Here is an 18,694-nt window from a genome sequence, read left to right as displayed (position 1 = left end):
AGGAACCGCACATGGGGACAAGGGGCCCTGGTCATGGGCCCCCGTCCCCTCCCTGGCCTGGTGCCCACCCGCACGGACACCCAGTAGGAGGGTAGACATGAACCAGCACCCAGCGGGTGCGGTGGCCTTGGAGTCTGGGCCCAGCCCGGCAGGGTCTTCCGGCCCCTCCGGCCTCAGTTTCTACCCAGGTAAGTAGCTCCGTCGCCTCGGCCACGAGGACAGAACCTGAGGAGCAGCTTACAGGTCCGGGCGGGGCTCCCGTCGCCACGTGACGACCCAGAGCACCAGACACCCCCACTCCCTCCCGGCTTCCCCAGCCCGGCTCCTCCCCGCAGCCTGGCAGAGGGGCCGCCAGGAACAAGGACAGTTCGTACCCAGAAGCAGACGCAGGACCCGCAAGGGCGCCTGGGACCCCCGACAGCCAGCAGCTTTGCTCCTGCCCCCCTGCAGGGGGAGATGGACCGGCCCAGAGCAGGGCTGTGGGGACACGGGACCCGAGCACAGGGAGCTGCGGCGGCCCCAAGGCCTCTGCACAGGCTGGGCTACCTCCCTGGGTCTCCGGGAACAGGCCAGACGCAGGAGTGCCATGTGACCGCAACACACTGTCCCTCTCCTCGGCGTGGTGGCCGTCCTATTTTGCCATAAAGCCTGTCCCTACACTTGTGTGGGACACATAACCTAGCACAGGAAGTAAAACAAGACACCAGGACCCAGGGACAGGGGCTGAGCCCCGGAAAGCAAGTGGATGGATGTAGGGACAGCCACTGTCACAGCCACGCCCACGGAGCCAGGAAGGACACGAGTCCACACCGGCATTTAGAACTGCATCCTCAGGTCGCACTCCAGGGCCCCCGCACCCCGAGGCTGGCACGTGCCTTCAGGGGAGACGTGGGAGCTCATGCCAAAGTCAGAGTGACCGAGCGACCCCGCGTCCCCGCACGCGCACCTGCTCCCCGTGTGGTTCCAGGAAGCACTAAACACCTGGAGGAAAAACCACCGCAAACAAGAACAGGCCCGTCAAGGCAGAAGGCGGTGCTCACGGCCGCCCAAATGCCAGGCGGCACAGCAGACGAGGAGACCCACGTGTGACAGCAGGCGACAGTAACTGCTCTTCCAGTCACCATTAAACCGAACATCAGCACTGCCGTCCGGAACCCACGATGCGGATCCACAGGCCCCTGAAGAACCCACCCATTCACGGCCAGGAGACCCCCAAGGCACACAGACGTCCGTCACCGCAGGCCCACCTGTCCAATGCCACCTGCTATCTCTCAGGAGCTGGACAAGTAGGTTGTGACTGTCCCCACCAAGAGCCAATCAGCAAGACCTGGTGGGCGTCCCGTGAAGAAGAGCTGTGTGTGGCATGGGACCGCAGAATGAAACTGATTTCAGTACATGCGTCATCGAGGCAGGTGGCTCCGGGATGAGAGGTCACTCAGACCCATGGCCCAGAACAGGGGACCCCAAAGCAGATCCATTGCCATTGCCACGTGAATATATGGTTTCCAGTAAAAACGCCACCTCACAGCAGGGGAGAGACAGACGTTGGAACGCGTGGCCTGGGGAGCCTGGGAGGCCAGAGGGACACTAAGAGGGACTCCGCTCCTCTCGCCACCCCCTGACCGGGACACTCCCCAGCGCCGCTATTTACAAGAGGAACCTGTGCTGCTGCCTGAAGACATCGGCCGGACCCCTCCAAGCCCCCGAGAGGGAGGCCGGGCTCAACTCCAGGCCCAGCAGCACAAGGGGAGGCAGGAGCAGCTCAGGCCTGTCACACGGCCAGGCGGGACACGGGGCGCAGCGGGCCAGGCCCCCCAGCCCGGCAGACATGACGTGCCCCGCACAGACCCGCCGGCCGGAGGGGGTCAGGTGGGGTGTCGGGTTCTCTCTGTAGGGGGTGGGCGGGTGCACAGCAAGACATGAAGACCCGCCGCACGCAGCAGGCAGACGCCGGCACAGCAGCCATCAGCGTTCAGGCGGCCACCTGGGGACATGGCCGGCCCTGTGCCCCCCTTTCTGGGCAGCCCCACAGCCAGGGGCATGTGGAGGGGTCCCCCCTCCATGAGGTCACGTGTTTCTGGTCCCTGGCTCAGCATAAATGGCGACATGATTCTTCCTGGCTTCAGGCTCCCAATTCAGCCAGGCCGGCTGAGGTCATGGGGCTGCCCCAGGCCATGTCCAAGGGGCTCACAGCAGGCTGGGGACAGAGGGGCCCTCCAGGTGAGGGGTAGGAGTGGCAGGGGCCAGGGCCAGGTGCTGGCAATTCCTTCCATGCTCACAGCACCCCTGCAGCCTTCTCAGGGGCTGGGGACCCAGACACGAGGGTGAGAGCCTCACCGGAGCTGTCCGGAGGGGTGTGGGGGGTGCGGGGCAGGGGTCACTGCAGGGTCTGTCTACCAGCCTTAACGCAGGCTGAGAGTCACCCAGACCTGGGTCCAAAGCACAGGCTTGGGCAAGTCTGCCAACCACAGCCCAGCTCCTCATGCCCATGTCCTCCCGTCCTTCTTTCCTGGCCCAGCTCAAAAGCCCCCTCCTCCAGGCAGCCCTCCCAGACCACCAGTCTCAGGCTGCTCTCCTTCCTTGGGCCTCCTAGTCCAACGGTCACATCCTGGAGGCAAGGCCGCAGCTGCTAGCCAGGGTCAGCAGGCAGGCAGGCGAAGCCAGGAGCTGCTCCCCTCGGCCCACGCCACACACCCAGGAGACCAGCGCCCCAGGGCAGCTGTGACAGCTGTCTATACGTACCATCCAGAAGAGGGTCCCTGTGGCCAGGGCGACATACTGCTCGATGGTGGACAGCACGCTGAAGATGAGGCAGACCAGGACGATGAGGAAGCTGCAAGGCAGGAAGACATGCGGTCAGCCCCACGGCCGGCTCTGTGGCCAGCCTGCCCCTCCCCCGCAGGCACCCTCCCCAGACCCCACTGGTCACTGGGCCAGTGACCCAGGCAGTAAGCGCAGCCCAGCCACACGCCGGAGGGGTGCCGACCCCGCCTGGGTGGACGGACATCAGTAAGAAACGGCGCGGGGCCATGTGTCATTCACGTTCAGTGTCCAGTGGGGAAGCTCCACAAGGACAGGGCGCAGACCACGGTCACTGGGCCCAGTAGGAACAGGCTTTCCTTCTGGGGGTGACGCAAGTTCTGAGCTTAGACGGCGGTGACCGCTCCGCTCTAGGGTGTCCTGATGGGCCCGGGAGGTGTCTGCACGGAGCAGGCCCACTGTGGGCTGGCGGCACCCCCGGGCCATAGGCCTGGGCAGACCCCTGCCTCCGGTTCCCCAACACAAGCCTGAGCCTGTGGCCTCGTCCTTGTGGGGCAGCGGACCGCAGGACGGCCGGACACAGGAGGAGGAGCGGAGTCCCAGACGCCCGGGGACCAGCGGCACCGAGCGCCCCGCCCCCGGCGTCGGCCTGCGGGGCCACAGGAAGTGCTCCCAGATGGACAGCCACTGCCCTGTCCCCACCCGCCAGCACTTCACAGTAACGAATCCCCACAAGATGCAGCGTGCTGTCCCCTGACAAACGTCACAGATGGGGAAACCGACACCCCCCTCTCCCGTGACGGCAGCGGGAGGCAGGCGCAGGGCTGCGGTGGGGCCTGGATGCTGAGCCTGAGGAGGGGACAGGGAGCGCAGCACAGCTGGTCCCTGCCCTGACCTCTGACCCTCCTAAGGACATCTGTGACAACAGTGAGGGCCACAGGGCTGTCCAGGGTGGCCTCTGCTACCCAGGTCCTTCACACACCATCACTGCAAGGCCTCTTTGCCATGGACGGTCACCAGCCCCCGATCCGGGGACAAGTCGCCTCTTCAACAGACCGGTCATACCCACGTCACACACCCTGCACCCCACAGCCCTGTCCCCATGCCTTTATGTCCCCCACGCGAGGACAGGGAGGCCCAAGGGGCTTGCTCGGGCCAGGTCTGCGGGTCCTGTCACCCGGGGCTCCCGGGCCCCCCAGGTGGCGTGCAGAAAGTTCTCCGTCCTCTGCTCCCGCCTCCAAGCACAGGCAGGAGGGGGTGGGCTGTGGCGTCCCTGCCCCCCACCATCCTGGTGGGCCTGAGGCTGCCCGGCTCCGTCCCCCTCCTACGAGACCGACCACTCAACACCTTGAGACCCCAGGTCTCGGAGTCTGGCTTCCCAGTCCTCCTGCTGCCAGGTGGCGATCTGCCACCGGCTGTCCCTGTGAGCACACCTCAGCCCCAGGACGGCCCAAGGAGTGCCTCCCGGGCGCAGCCACCTTGAGGGCAGAGGGCACAGAGCCAGGGAGCCTCCAGGTTGGTCGGCTGTTTGAATCCATTGTGCTGATTTCAGAAGGAACGGGTAAGAAAGTGCACTCTGTCTGCCCCAGGCCTGTCCTGGGCGGGCCCTGGTGCGTCAGAGGTGCCAAGTCGGGGCCCCTGCCTTGGGGGCTCACAGCCTGAGGTGCCTGCTGCCCCTCTAGCCGCTGCCACCTGCCCTCCGCCCCAGCTTGAGACCTGAGGCTCCCAAATCAGGCAGCCCCCAGAGCTGGGAGACAGAGGCCCAAGGAAAGAAGGAATCGGACCCATTTTCTGGACACAGAGAAGGGGCCGACGCCCAGGGGCCCTCCGGGCCCCAAAGCTGCCTGGCCTACCTCCAGGAGGGCGCGTAGGGCAGGAACAGGCTGCTCCCAGAGGAACAATGGCCTGCCTGTGCCCCAAGGCTGAGCCACCTCCGACCGCAGTGCCAGCCCCGGGATGTCCGGAACCTTATCGGACATCACAGCCCTCCTTGCAGCAGGACAGCCACGAAGCCCTGCTGGGGCGGGCGGAGGACACGCCTGCGCACAGAGGTGACAGCAGTGTGGGGTCGCCGGCCTCCTCCTGCCCACCGCTGGCCCGATCAGCAACCGTCACAGGCTGGGGCGGCCCAGGGGGCCTGACAACCAAACCCAGGCTGGGCCGGTCCCCGGGAAAGGCAGGGGACATGCCCCGAGTCCCTGGGAAGCACCTGACTCTGTGCAGGTGGTCTCTCCTGCCCACAGGTGGCTCCCAGGGACGTCTGGAACCGCTGATGGTACCTGCACACTTCCATGCAAACAGGTGGCCATTCCCCGCCCCCTCAGAACTCAGAACACAGGGTGGGCTCACCTGGGGCTGAGAGCTGAAATTCCAGACGCTCGGGGGCGCACGGGCCCTCAGGGCACCAGGTGCGCTCAGTTTACTGAAAGCATACAATCAAGTGAGCCCTTGAAAGCTTTTGGTGGTGCAGACCGAAATGGTACCCCTAAAACAAGGAACCTCGGGACACATCACCGAGTGAAAGAAGCCAGACACACAAGGACACGTCCTGGGTGACCCACTCACAGGAGGTCCCTGGAGGGGTCAGAGCCGTGGAGCCAGGGGCTGGGGGAGGGGCGGGGGTGAGGGTTTAATGGGGACACAGCGTCCGCTGGGAAGACGGAACATTCTGGAAATGATGGTGGGGATGGCCACACAGCTGTGTGACTGTGCCCGATGCCACTGAGCTGCGCCCCTGAAATGGTTAAGATGGGACATTTTAGGCCATCTGTATTTTACCAATCTTTATAAAAATTTAAAGAAAACTAAGTAAATGACATTTGTGCATACTTTTACAAAGGCTTGGAAAGACATCCCTGAGATTTAAAGACGCCCCAGGGGTGAGCAAAGGGCCCGTGAAGCGGACCTGAGGCCCAAGGCCCAGTGGTTTCTGAATTAACAGCCGAGGGTCAGGCGCGTGAATCCCAGACCAGACCTGAGGGGCTTCCCTTTGCACAAAGTCACCCTGGAGGAGCCCCACCCCACCCGGGACTGGTGGTTCAGTGCCCCTGAATGTGGGCACCCACGTGACAATAGTCTCCCAGACAGGGGCCTCAGGTCTGGCCAGGCTGTCCCTGGGTGGAGCGGGGCCAGTGCATCTCAGCGGGGACCTCAGGCCCCAGCCAAGCCGGGCGCTGTGCACGGGTCCCCCCTCCGCCCTCCCCGGGGCCCAGGCAGCCCTGAGAGGCGCAGCCACCGACGTGGGGACAGGCCCAGGGCCACAGGGACAGTGAACCCAGGCCAGCTTTGACTCAAAGACGGAGCCTGCCCTTGGGCACGGGACCCCATGGCCAGGCGCCAGGCCCAGCGTTCGATGCCACTGTCCTCCGAGTAGACACACCACGTGGCCTCCTCTGTGCCTGTCACCCTCTGTCCGCTGAGGGTGCTGTCCCTGAAAGCAGCGCCCACCCAGGTACCAGGACCGCCTTCCCTGCCCAGGTGCTGCAGGTGTCAGGCACACCTGCAAAGACGTGTTGTCTATGGACAGTCATGCGCTCAGGATGGGGGCCCGTGGGCGCCAGGTCTCCCCTCGGGGCGCTGTCCCACCCAGACCACATTATGTCCGAGAGGGAGGAGCAGGAGAGCCACGTCACCCAACCCAGGTGAGACCCGGTCACCCAGGGACCCCCACCTCCCACCCCGCAGCCATAGGTGCTACCTGTCTTCCCACCGCCCCCCTGGCTGCCACCCCCAATATCTGTTACCACATGCCAGGCACCGCGCTCAGCCTGCCAGGCCCCCCGCCCCCCTCCAAACCTTCGCTTGGGCAATGCCATCCATGCCCGAGGACGGCACACTTGCGTGTGCACACACAGCCCCCGCCCCAGACTGCGTGCCAACAGCCCCACGTGATAGGGGGCCTCCCCGACGTGCGCCGGGAGCAGACACAGCCCCCCGAGCAGCCAGGACTGCTGGGAGGGCCACAGAGTGGGCAGGATGCGCCGGACGGGGGGCCGTTGATCGGCGGCCCCAGGCTGGCTCCAGGCAGCAGGAGCGGGGCCCCCAGAGCAGCCTGCATTCAGGGCAGGTGGGGGAGACCTCGGGGAGTCACTGCGCCCGGCCTGACTGTCCACACCCCGGCACGTCAGCTGAGGGTCCGAGAGGCCCCCAGGCTGGCAGTGAGGAGCCAGCACCAAACCCACACTCTGGCCTTGGTGCCAGTCCCCAAAACACGGGGACGGGGTGGGGGGGTCTGTCCCCCTTGGTCACACTGACAGTTGCACTCAGGGGCCCTGACCACTTCCTTCCGTCCTGGAGCCTCCTAGGGGTGGGGTGTCTGGGGAGCTCCCTGGCCGGGGCACTTCAGACCCGTCTTGGCCAACTGCCAAACGCCCCAGCGCACCAAGAGGCGAGAGGGTGGGTGAGAGCAGCCGTGCTTCCGGTTCTGACAACCCTGCAGGGTGGGCAGTGGATGGCAGTGGATGGCAGGTCCCTTCCCGGGCCACACCACGTGGCCTGGCTCCAGTCGGAGGAGGACACGCGCTGCTGCCGTGCACACGTCTCCCCGGCACTCGGGTCCCCTCACTTCCCACGCTCACGTCAGCCCAGAGCGCGGAGGGCCATGCCAATGGGGGCAGCCTGGGATTGGGGGGCAGCCTGGGATGGGGGACGGGGCAGCATGGGATGGGTGGGCGTGGCATGAGACGGGCAGAGGACAGGCCCCAGGCAGGCTTGAGTGGCAGGGCCGTGGGAGGTCCCAGCCCTTGGGGTCAGGGCCGTCACTGCAGCCACACTGCGTGCACTCACAGGCCCGTAGGAGCACAGGGACCCGGGAGGTGCTCAGGCACTGGGGTGGGGACCCAGCTGAGGCAGGGCCTCTGGGCAGAGCTGTCCAGGGCTGGCTCCGCCCCCAGAGAGCCACCCACACTGAGCATGGCCCGCGCAGGCCTGTGATAAGAACCCTCGGAGGGTATATTTAGAAAGTGCCAGAGAACAAACTGAAGTGACCTCACAGGCAGGGGCCTTGTCTGCCCGAGGACACACGGCGTCTTCCTGGTGAGAGGACCCTGTCCAGGATGGCGAGGGCCTGGCAGGCCTTCCCAGCCGCACCTGCTCAGACACGACCTCCCGGGTGGTGGGACTGCACAGCGCAACCCCCCACCTCCCCTGGGGCAAAGGCACAGCCGGCCGGCAGCCTTGCCCCAAGGACTTGGGCACTGAGAGGTAGGAGGGACCCCGCAGACTTCCCCACCCAGGACCTAGGACCTTGCCCTCCTTCAAACTGGGAGACTTGTAAGACCGGAGGCCACTGGCAGTGCTCTCGGGGCCTGAGAAGGAGCAGCAAGGTGGACAAGGAGGCAGGACAGGGGCCTTAGAGCAGCCGCAGCCGGGACAGCGCAGCCCGTCAGTGCCAGGAAGACTCATCTCTGCTTGAGAAAATCCCTCCTCGTGTCTAGCCTTGGTCTCTCTTGCTGTCATTTGGTCGTCAGCGGAAGGACACCTCCCAACCTCCCCCTGGAAACTGAGCTGCTGTGTGACCCCTTCGAGCCTCCGTCTCCCCACTGGGAAGTGAGGACGCACCCAGGGTGCCCGACAGCTTCTGTGCTCAGTGAGCCGTCGCCAAGGCCAGGGGACCGACCCGTGCCAGCCCAGCCACAGCTGCTCCACAGGCTCAGGGTGGCGCTCCCTGCTCAGGAGCCCGCGGGAGGGAGGCCTCCCCGGGGGGTGGGGGGAGGTACCGCCCATCAGCAAGGCCCAGGCACACACCCCGCAGGCCCAGGGGCACTGCAGGCCTTGACGTGGCCAGTAGGCACCCCCTTCTCCCCCGAGCCTCCCCCACCTGCACAGCAGGAAAGCCCATCAGCTGCTCCCCACCCCGGGAAGCCCTCTGCTGATGAGACCTGGCCCCACAAGAGGGCAGCCCCAGGAAGGGGACGCACCAGCCCACACTGCCCCGGGCCGAGGGGGTGGCCCCAGGCCTCAGACACTGTGTCCCCAGGGACCCAGCACAGCCCGGCCTCAGGCCCAAGGGGCAGTACCGCCACCAAGGACCATAGAGAGAGACCCCTGGGCAGAGCCGGACGCCAGTGGCTACAGGCGTCCCCAGAAGCCTCTAGAGTGTGGAACAAGGGGGAGGCGAATGGCCATGGAGGCCCTGCTGCCCACCCCGGGGACACGACCTCTCTGCTGCTAAGCGCGACTCCAGCCCCCAGTCCCTCTCTCCAGGCTGCTGACACCCCGGGGGGCCGGCCAGGCCACCCCGACGGCTGTCGGCATCCCCTGCCGGCCCAGCATCTTCACCCCAGGCCAGGGCCAGTCACCACGAACCCCGGTCCCCAGACCAGCAACCACCACCATGAGCCAGGCCACGCCCCTGACATGGGGCCCCTGCCCAGCCCTCCTCGGAGTGACAAGGTCCTTCCCTTGCTGCTGCATCCAAGGGACCTGGCCCGGCTGCTCCAAGGCTCCCAGCGGCAGAAAGCCTGTCCCCACCCCCCACGGCCTCCCTGGGCTGCGGGGCTGCACCACGGGCTCCTGGTGGCAGCGGCGGCGAGGGAAGCGAGCTGTGCACACGCCCAGGCTGCGGACCACACCCAGACCCAGTGGGGGATGGGGGGGCCCTGCACATCCCAGCACCAGCCCCACCAGCGCCGCAGCTGCCCCGTGCGGTGCCTGCAGGGGCCCCAGAGCTGTGGCCCTGTGCCGGGCCCTGCAGGGGGCAGGGCGCGGGGGCCTGGGCGTGGGTGCCGGTCTGGTGGTCGGACGGACAGGCACCCGGTGGCACGGGGCAGGTACTTGACACGAGCTTCCCATCGTCACCGGGGGACAAGGCGCAATCTCACCCCCTCAAACTGCCGCTTCGGAAGGGTCAGCGTGTCCAGGAAGCGCCCGCTTCCTCCCTGTCCAGCTGGCCTGAGACAAACAGTCAGGTCCTTGGCAATCCCCCCCCCCCCCCGGTTTGTTGTCACTGTCACGGGTGCCCTCTGCCCTGAAAACACAGCCAGGCTCTGCCGCGCGTGCGAGGCGGCGGCCCAGGTCCCCGGGTCCAGGGCAGCCGGGCCGCCAAGCCGGCCCCCGCGGTGCAGGCCCTCAGTGCGCTGCCCCCCACCCGAGGCCCCCGAGAGCCAGGCTCAGGCTCCCCCCTACCCCCAGCACAGGAGCCGCCCTGGCCGGCCCGCAGGGAGGAAGTGGCTGATGGCCGCAGGCCGGGCTGGGCTTGGTGCTCCTCTCCCGGTCAGGCGCAGGATTGCTCAACACCGGATGCAATTAGCAGTTTTATTTCGGTCTCGGCATCCTCAGGCCGCCGGACGGTAGCCCTGCTCTGGCTCCAGCCCGAGAGAGACAGGTCAGCGCCTGCACCCAGCGCTGCAGGCCAAGCGAGGACACAGAGACACATCCCTCTGTCACCTGCCACCAGTCGCCCAACGCCAAGGGAGACTTCCCAGGCCAAGGAGGAAGCAGGGCTCAGCGAAGCCGGGTCCCACCCGCCGGAGGCCCACGGTGAAGGGCACCTGGGCCTGGTAAGGCCACTCGAGCCCCATGGGAAGTTGTAGAAATGGGAACCAGTTGGTGCCGATCAGCACCTCCAGGAAGCCCTCCAGTGGCACCCCAGACGCTCAGAATAAAACACACAATCCTTCCGCTGTCCACAAGGCCCGCCAGGGCGGCTCGTCCTCTCCACCGCAGAGGGAAAGCACTGAGCACATGCCTGGAGCCAATAACCAGAAACCAATACACTCCCTGCCGTGGAAACAGAGAGGGGCTGCCAGAGTGAGTGACAGGGCAGGGAGCCTGCTCCAGGCAGAGGGAGCGGCCATGCAAAGGCCCTGAGGCAGGGTCTAGCAGGCGTGAGGCCAGGTGCCAAGAACAGGACAAGGGCCCCGCCAGGAGCCGGCAACACTGAGCCACCGGAAGGCCAGGCTCAGGGCGCCTCGCAGGCCGGGGACAGGTACGTCGGCGCTCCAGGCCGCCGAGGACCAGCAACACGGAATCTGCTGTCCATCCAGGGAGCTCCTGGCAGGGGCCCCAGAGCCCCCACATGGATGTAAGCTATACCCTTCTCTTGTGTGCACTGACCACAGAGGCCGGAGAAGAACGCCAGGAGCTCTGAACACAAGTCGGACGCAGCCAAACAGAAGGGGTGTCCGCAGTGGGTGTGTCCTGGCTGTCCCCCGTCACCTCTGAGGGCAGCTCCCCCACAGGGCAGCAGCGCTGTCCCTGGGCTCCAGCCCACACCTGCCCACCCCTCCCCCAACAGCCCCGCAGGTCCTTCTCAGTCTCAGGGGCCGTCTCCTGGCCCAGAGCCTGAGGACACAGCGCAAGGCGCAAACGTAGGGGCCAGAAACCCCGACACCTCCACGCCCGTCAGAAGCACTGGCCTGTCCTCAGACCCAGCAGGAGCTGCCTCTTCCTGCCCATCACCCAGAATAGCAGGCACATCCTCCGAGCAGCCTGCCCAGACCCTGGCCTCATGGGCCACCCTCCCGGTGACATAGGCGCCAGCCCAGGTCACTGTGCACCCCCACACTGCACGGCCCCGCCTTCCAGACACTGATCACTCATCAGAGCTAAGGGAGCCCCTGCAGGTCTCAGACAGGGGACAGAGGACAGGGCATCCCGGAAGCAGAGATATGAACTTGAACTGGAGAGGAAGCAATGATTGACGCCAAGGGAAACGGCCTTCCCCCAAGGCCCCCGTTGCGAAGTATTATTTTATGCTATTAAAAACTGAAATTCTGTCTCATGAGGCAGCAAATATAAACCTTTAGATAGTTGCTCTGTCTCCCAATCTGCACTGTGCAGTGCACTTCTTGTTTACAAATGAAGTCCTTCACCCAGAGGCCCTGCCAAGCTCTCCAATATGGGGTGGGTGGTTCCCTGATTTGGAAACTGCTTCACCCCAAACACCTCCTCCAGGAAGTCTTCCTGGATTGCTCAGTCAAGTCTTTCACACATACACACACAAACACACTTGCCTGGACCTGTGAACCCCTCTCTGTGGACCTCGCCCCAGCTGGAACTTTGCTTTCTTGGTGTGTATAATTCTGTGACTGAAGGGGCAGGGTCTGCAGTACATGGGCATGCTCCTGCATCGCTGGGTCGGGGTGGGGTGGGTTTATGGTTAAGGCTCTGGTGAGAAGTTTGGTCATACCTAACAAGACTACACACTTATGCTTCAGCCCAGCTCTTCCATCTCATGGAATCTACCCTAAAGACTCCAAGAGGAAAATACAAATGTGCCAGGTTACTTATCACCACATTGTTGGTGACGTGGCAGAAAATCAGAAACAAACTCAACGCCCATGGACAGACTGGCGCTCTTGCACGGTGAAGTTCAGACGCCGTGCAAAGGGAGGTGATCTCCAGGTCGGAGCTACTGCCGAGTGAGAAAATACAAAGGGTGTGTTCAGCCTTCTCAGCCCGCAGCGCTGGGGGCGGGGGGTATCCCACACACAAAACAAGGATGCTGGCCCCGTACCCCACAGCGTATGCAGGAGTCAGGTCCCAACAGGCTGAAGGCCTGGACCTCGGCCCTGAGACGGTCAAACTCCTCCCAGGAGAGGTACGGAGAAACCTTCATGCATTGGATTTGGCAACGATTTCTTGGCTAGGATGCCCAAAGTATGGGGACTAAAATGAAAAAGAGATCAACTTGACTTCATGAAAATATTGAAAATTTCTCTGCAGCATCAACCAAGCGAGAAGGCAACCCACAGAACGGGAGAGAGTATCCACAAATCCCCCACCCAGGATATAGAAAGAACTCTCAGGAGTCAACAAAGAACGCGATTTATTATAAAAAACTGGCAGGACCCAGTTCTGTGCTGCCTACACAGCCTCGCCTTGGCGGGCAGGGCACGCGGGGGGGACGCGAAGGGCCGGGAGGGTCCATGCCCGCGGAAACCGAAGGCAAGCAGGCCACGCTGTGCTCAGAGCAGACGACAGAGCCGAGCCTGTCACAGGAGAGAAAGAAGGTCATTCCAGGACACGAGGGGACTGTTCACCCATGGCCCCGGCTGCTGTGGCTCCGTGGGGTGAGCACCGGGCCACGAACCCAAGCGTCGCCTGAGACCTTTGTCAGCGGAGACCACGCGTGAGGCCACAAAGCAAGTCTTAGCCAACGTGAGAAGATCATCGTCCTATCGACCACAGGCTCTGACCAGGAGAATGTGAAACTAGAAATCGATGACAGGAGAAAACGGAAAAGCTCACGGATGAGGGGCACAGACACCAGCAAAGAAGAAATCAAGAGAGAAATTAGAAAATACCTGGCCACGCATGGAAACGAAGACGCGCCACATGAAACCTGTGAGACAGAGTGGGAGGGGTTCTGGGGGGGCCGTTTACAGCAATAAACGTCTATACCAAGAAAAAAGGAGAAAGAAACATCTCACATAAACAACCGACCCCTCTACCGCAGGGAGCCGAGCCCCGCGTCAGAAGAAAACGGAACAGGGACCAGAGCGGAAACAAGCTCCATCAGAACCGAAAGGACGACAGGAAATGCGCGGAAACCAAAAGCTGTGTTTTTCTGAAGACGAACAAAAGCTCCACGCTTTTGGGGGCCCTGTCACGGAGGAGAGAGAGAGGAGTCCGGGAAGTGAAACCACGAATGGCAAGGAGACATCACAGCTGGTGCCACGGACAGACAGAGGCTCAGGGAGAGGACTCTGAGCAGCGACACACCAACGAGCCGGACAACCCAGAAGAAATGCATTAGTTCCTGGGAACACACAAGCTGCCAAGACGGAACCACGAAAGAACAGAAAATCGGAACAGACTGGTGACCGGTGAGGAGACTGAATGGATCAGTGAGCCGAAGCCGCCCCAAGTCAAGTCCGGGACCCGGTGTCTTCACTGGAGAAGTCTACCAGACATTTAGAGAAGAATTAACACCCCCCCTCCAAATGCTTCCAAAAACAAAAGAGGAAGCACTTCAACACCCGGTGTACGAAGTCAGCATCTCCAGCGCCGGACGGGCACAGCACCGCACAGAAGGTCCCTGGCCCGCGCCCCTGAAGAGCAGAGACGCAAACCTCAGCACGTTCCAGCCAACAGAACGCAGCAGCCCCTTGAGGGGTCACACACCACGATCCGGTGGGATTTGCCCCCGGGATGCGGCACAGCGCAGCACAGGAATAAATCAATATGATCCAGCAAACGGACAAAATAAAAAACAAAAATCATGATCATCTTGACAGACTCATACAAAGCATTTGAAGAAACTCAAAGCCTTTCACGATAAAAACTCCCAACAAACTGAGGACCAGAGAATACACTCCAACCTAATCAAGCCCACAGATAAGCTCACAGCTAACACCATACTCCACAGGGACAGGCTGTCAGCTTTTTCTCTGAGGTCAGGAACAAGACAAGGACACCCGCTCTCTCACTACTTCTTTTTTAGGTATATTTTACTGATTATGCTGTTACAATTGTCCTCGTTTCTCTTCCCTTTGCTCCCCTCCGCCCAGTACCCCACTTCCCCTTAGTTCATGTCCGTGGGTTGTGCATGTAAGTTCTTTGGCTTCACCCTTTCCTATATTATTCTTACCTTCCCCCTGTCTATTTTGTACCAACCAATTATGCTTCTTAGTCCCTGCACCATTTCCCCATTTCTCCCCCTTCCCCCTCCCAGCTGGTAACCCTCCAAATGATCCCCATACCAATGATTTCGTTCCTGTTCTGGTTTGCTTAGTTGGGTTTTGTTTTTATTTTTTAGATTCAGCTCTTGATAGCTGTGAGTTTGTTGTCATTTTAGTGTTCATAGTGTTGATCTTCTTTTTCTTAAATAAGTCCCTTAACATTTCATGTAATAATGGCTTGGTGATGATGAACTCCTTTAGCTTCACCTTGTCTGGGAAGCACTTCATCTGCCCTTCCATTCTAAGTGATGGCTTTGCTGGGTAGAGTAATCCTGGTTGTAGGTCCTTGCTTTTCATCACATTGAATATTTCTTGCCAGTCCCTTCTTGCCTGCAATGTTTCTTTTGAGAAATCAGCTGAGAGTCTTATAGACACCCCTTTGTAGGCAACTCTCTGCTTTTCTCTTGCTGCTTTTAAGATTCTCTTTATCCTGAACCTTTGGCATTTTAATGATGATGTGTCTTGGTGTGGTCCTCTTTGGGTCTAGCTTGTTTGGAACTCCCTGTGCTTCCTGACCTTGTATGTCTATTTCCTTCCCAAAATTTGGAAGTTTTCCTTCATTATTTTCTCACATAAGTTTCCAATTTCTTGCTCTTCCTCTTCTCCTTCTGGCATACCTATGATTCGGATGTTGTTGGCATGTTTAAAGTTGTCCCAGAGGTTCCTAAGCCTCTCCTCATTTTTTTCAATTCTTGTTTCCTCATTCTGCACTGTTGACTATTTATTTCTTCCTTATGTTCCAAATCATTGATTTGAACCCTGGTTTCCCTCCCTTCACCATTGGTTTTGTGTGTATTTTCCTTTGTTTCATTTAGCGTAGCCTTCACGTCTTCCCTTAACTGTTTGCCATACTCAAGCATATCTGTCAAGCCTGTGAGCATCTTTATCACCAGTGTTTTGAACTCTGCATCTGTTAGGTTGTCTATCTCCTCATCCCTTAGGTTGGCTATCTCCTTGTCGCTTAGTTCTCCCACTGGAACCTTGATCTGTTCCCCCTTGGGGCCATACTTCTCTGTCTCCTCATCTTGACAGGTTCCTGTGTTTGTTTGACTCTGTGTCTTAGGTAGAGGTGTCGCTCCTGTTACATTGTAAGGGGAGGAGCCTTAGGGATTCCTCAGTACAGGGTGACATGTTTCACCACGTTGTGGCGCTGTGTGTGGGGGAGGGTCCGAGAGGGAACAATGCCGCTTGCTCAGCACTCGTCCCTTTTCCAGGCACCTCTCCCACTTCGTATGGGACTGGCGCCCCTCTAGCTGTTGCCCTGACTGTCGCTCCCAGAGTGGGTGGGTCTGGGGATGTTCTAGGACCGTGGGAGCCCTTTAAACAAGCAGACTCTGCTGAGACCAGCAGTTTCTGCCTCCACCCCAACCCCCACTGGTTTGCACAGTCAGAAGCAATGAGGCTTGATTTCCCCCAGCACTTGAACTGTGAGCTGTGCAGTCTGGTCTGGGGGCTGGGAACACTCCCCAGGTGTCTCTCCTCACTTTTATAATGTGTGATTGCACTTTCCGCTGCTGGCCACTGCTGCAGCCACCACACCCCATCCTCTCCACCCCGGCTCCGCCCCTCCTGCCTATCAGGATGAGTGTTTCTTCTTTATATCCTTGTTTGCTGGACTTCCATGCAGCTCGATGTTCTGGAACTTCTGGTTGTCTCCAGTTGTATTCCTCCTTAGCTGTGGAGGGAGATGCAGTGTGTCTGTCTACGCCTCTGTCTTGGCCGGAAGTCTCACCACTTCTATTCAACACAGTACTGGATATCCCAGCCCGAGCAATTAGGCAAAAAAAATAAATAAAAGTCATCCAAATAAAAAAGGAAGAAGTTACATTGTTTTCATTTGCAGAGGATATTATATACAAAAAGCCCTGAAGACTCCACCAAAATCAAGCTGTTAGAATTAATAAGTGAACTCAATAAAGTTGCAGGATACAAAATGATATTTTTGAAAACTCAGTTGCGCTTCTGCAGAGCCGTGAGTTTCAGTGAGCGCGGCACAAGACCCTATGAGACGCGCAGCACCTGGCTATTTAGTCAGGGGCACTGACCTCTTTCTCTCGGGTTCCCAAATTTAAAAAGTGACAACAGCCGACACAGTAACAGCCACCTGGTGGGAATAAATCATTACACCTCTTGTCTTGTCAGACTGGACAGAAGAACACATCTAGGTTTGGTGTGCCGCAGGGTTTTCGTAACTAGTTACATGCGCCGTGAGGTGAAAAGGGTGGAAATCACTGCTGAGTACCAACAGCAAGCTATCAGAAAGAGAAATTAAGAAAATAATCCGTCAGTGGATTGAGCATCGGCCTGCGAGCCAAGCGTCGCTGGTTCGATTCCCAGTCAGGGCACAGGCCTGGGTTGCAGGTCAGGTCCCAGTTGGGGGCGCGAGTGAGAGGCAACCACACAGTGATGTTTCTCTCCCTCTCTTTCTCCTTTCCCCTCTCTCTAAAAATAAATAAACAAATCATTTTAAAGAAAGAAAGAAAATAATCCCACTTACAGAAGTTTAACCAAGGAGGTGAAAGACCTGCGTGCTGAAGACGATCGGACGTGGAAGAAAACGCAGACACAACTACGTAACTGGAAACGTATCGGGAGAGCCGACGGTGAGAACAGGTCCGTACCCCCCAAAGCAACCTGCAGGTCGGCGCCATGCTGTCAAAAATTCAGCGGCAGGTGTCGCAGGCCTTTTTCCCAGAACGCCGAAGCTGTGTGCAGAACCACAGGGGGTCCCGAACGGCAAGGCAGCCCAAGGACAGACCACAAAGCTGGACGGCATCACAAAGCTCCGGTGGCCAGAACAGCCAGCACCGGCACAATCACACCCCTGCGGACCCGCGGGGCAGAAGCGAGAGCCCAGAAGCAAACCCCCGTGTGCCCCAGCAATTAATTTGTGAAAACGGAGCCACGACTATCCAACAGGGAAAGGACAGTCTCTTCAATAAGTGATGCTGGGGACGCGGGGCGGAGACGGGAAGCGGGACGCGCCCCGACCGCTGTCCGGCACCGCTCGCGCTGTCAGCTCCGGCGACTTCAGGACCTCGGGAAGGCCTGAACCGCGATGCCCTGAAGGAAGCTCAGGCGGGGTGCTCCGTGACACTGGTCCCCGCACACTTTTTTTTGTATTTGAAAAAGGCAGCAGAGGCCGAAACAAGCCGGCGGCGCTCCCGCAGACCGCGAAGCTGCTCCACGGTGTGGGAAGCCGCCAGCACGGCCCGGTGCAGAACAGCGTGGGGACACCCCGGGCCACCAGAGTAGGGCCACCGTGTCATTCTGCAATCGCAGCCCTGGGCATTCGTGCCGGGAGAGCGAGTCACTGCCTCAGGTCGTCACCTGCCCGCCACGCTCACTGTTCGGGGCAGCCAGGGAGGGAAGCGTCCACGGTCAGGGGGCGCACGGCTGGCCGTGGCAGGGAGGGACAATGCAACCATGGGGCGTTCTTCAGCCATAGAAAGGGAGACCCCTCGTTTGTGACAGGAGGGCGGGGCCCGGAGGGCATGAGGCTGAGCTAAGTCGGAGAAACACCACGCACGCCTCACTTACCTGTGGAATTAAAATAGAGTCGCACCCACGGAAGCAGGAAAGTGGAGGCCAGGTGGGGGCGGGGGAGGGGAGGGGGGAAAGGCGACCGACTTTGGGCTGTAAGAGGGCGAAGGCGGAGGAGCTAAGGGGCCCCCCGGCGACCATGGCCAGTCCCACGCTGGTCACGGGGGTCGCTGAGCGCAACCACCTCACCCCAGGGGGGCCACTGGCGTTGACTAAGGATGGGGTAAGCCTCCCACGGGGTCCGGATGTCAGACCGCCGCCATGCGCACTTTACACAGATTACAACTGTTGGTCAGTGACACCTCGATAAAGCTGGGAAACGGGCCACGGACTTGAACGGACGTTCCCGTAAAGAAAGCGCGTGGCCGCGGCACAGCTGCTCGCTCTCCGTCGGGACCTCGGTCTGTGCGCCTCGTGCTGCTCAGGAAGGTGACCGTCACCGAGTCACAGGACACGCAGCATCGGGGAGGACGCGGAGCACCGGGAGCCCGGACGCACGGGCGCCGGGAAGGGGAAGTGCGCAGTGTGGCCACGGTGCCGACCAGTAGGGCGATCCCTCAGAAACGGTAAAAATAAATTTACCATAGGATCCAGCCGTTCTACTTTGGGGTGCAGACCCCAAAAAACTCTCCCCCACCGCCCCTCCCCCTGCGGCCTATCCCCCACCACAGGTGTTCTGACCCATCCAGAGCAGGATGGAGACAGCGTCCCTGATTCTGCTAAACATTTCCAAGTGTGTTTCCCAGGGACAAGGACATTCTCTCCAC

At 60.8% G+C, this 18,694-nt stretch overlaps 1 protein-coding gene across 1 annotated transcript in view; it reads right to left on the bottom strand.

The window, feature by feature from the left end:
- The window catches only part of KCNQ1 (potassium voltage-gated channel subfamily Q member 1), a 255,928-nt gene that overhangs the window by 224,206 nt on the left and 13,028 nt on the right, over positions 1-18,694 (bottom strand). The window contains exon 2 of the mRNA XM_090292878.1: positions 2,743-2,833. Coding sequence (XP_090149004.1) covers positions 2,743-2,833 — 91 coding nt within the window. The remainder of the gene's footprint in view (positions 1-2,742; positions 2,834-18,694) is intronic.

Source organism: Furipterus horrens, unplaced genomic scaffold (genome assembly GCF_987537825.1).
Source record: "Furipterus horrens unplaced genomic scaffold, mFurHor1.1.pri manual_scaffold_2, whole genome shotgun sequence".
In the NCBI taxonomy this organism is placed as follows: Eukaryota; Metazoa; Chordata; class Mammalia; order Chiroptera; family Furipteridae; genus Furipterus; species Furipterus horrens.
This window is presented reverse-complemented; position numbering and strand designations above follow the sequence as displayed.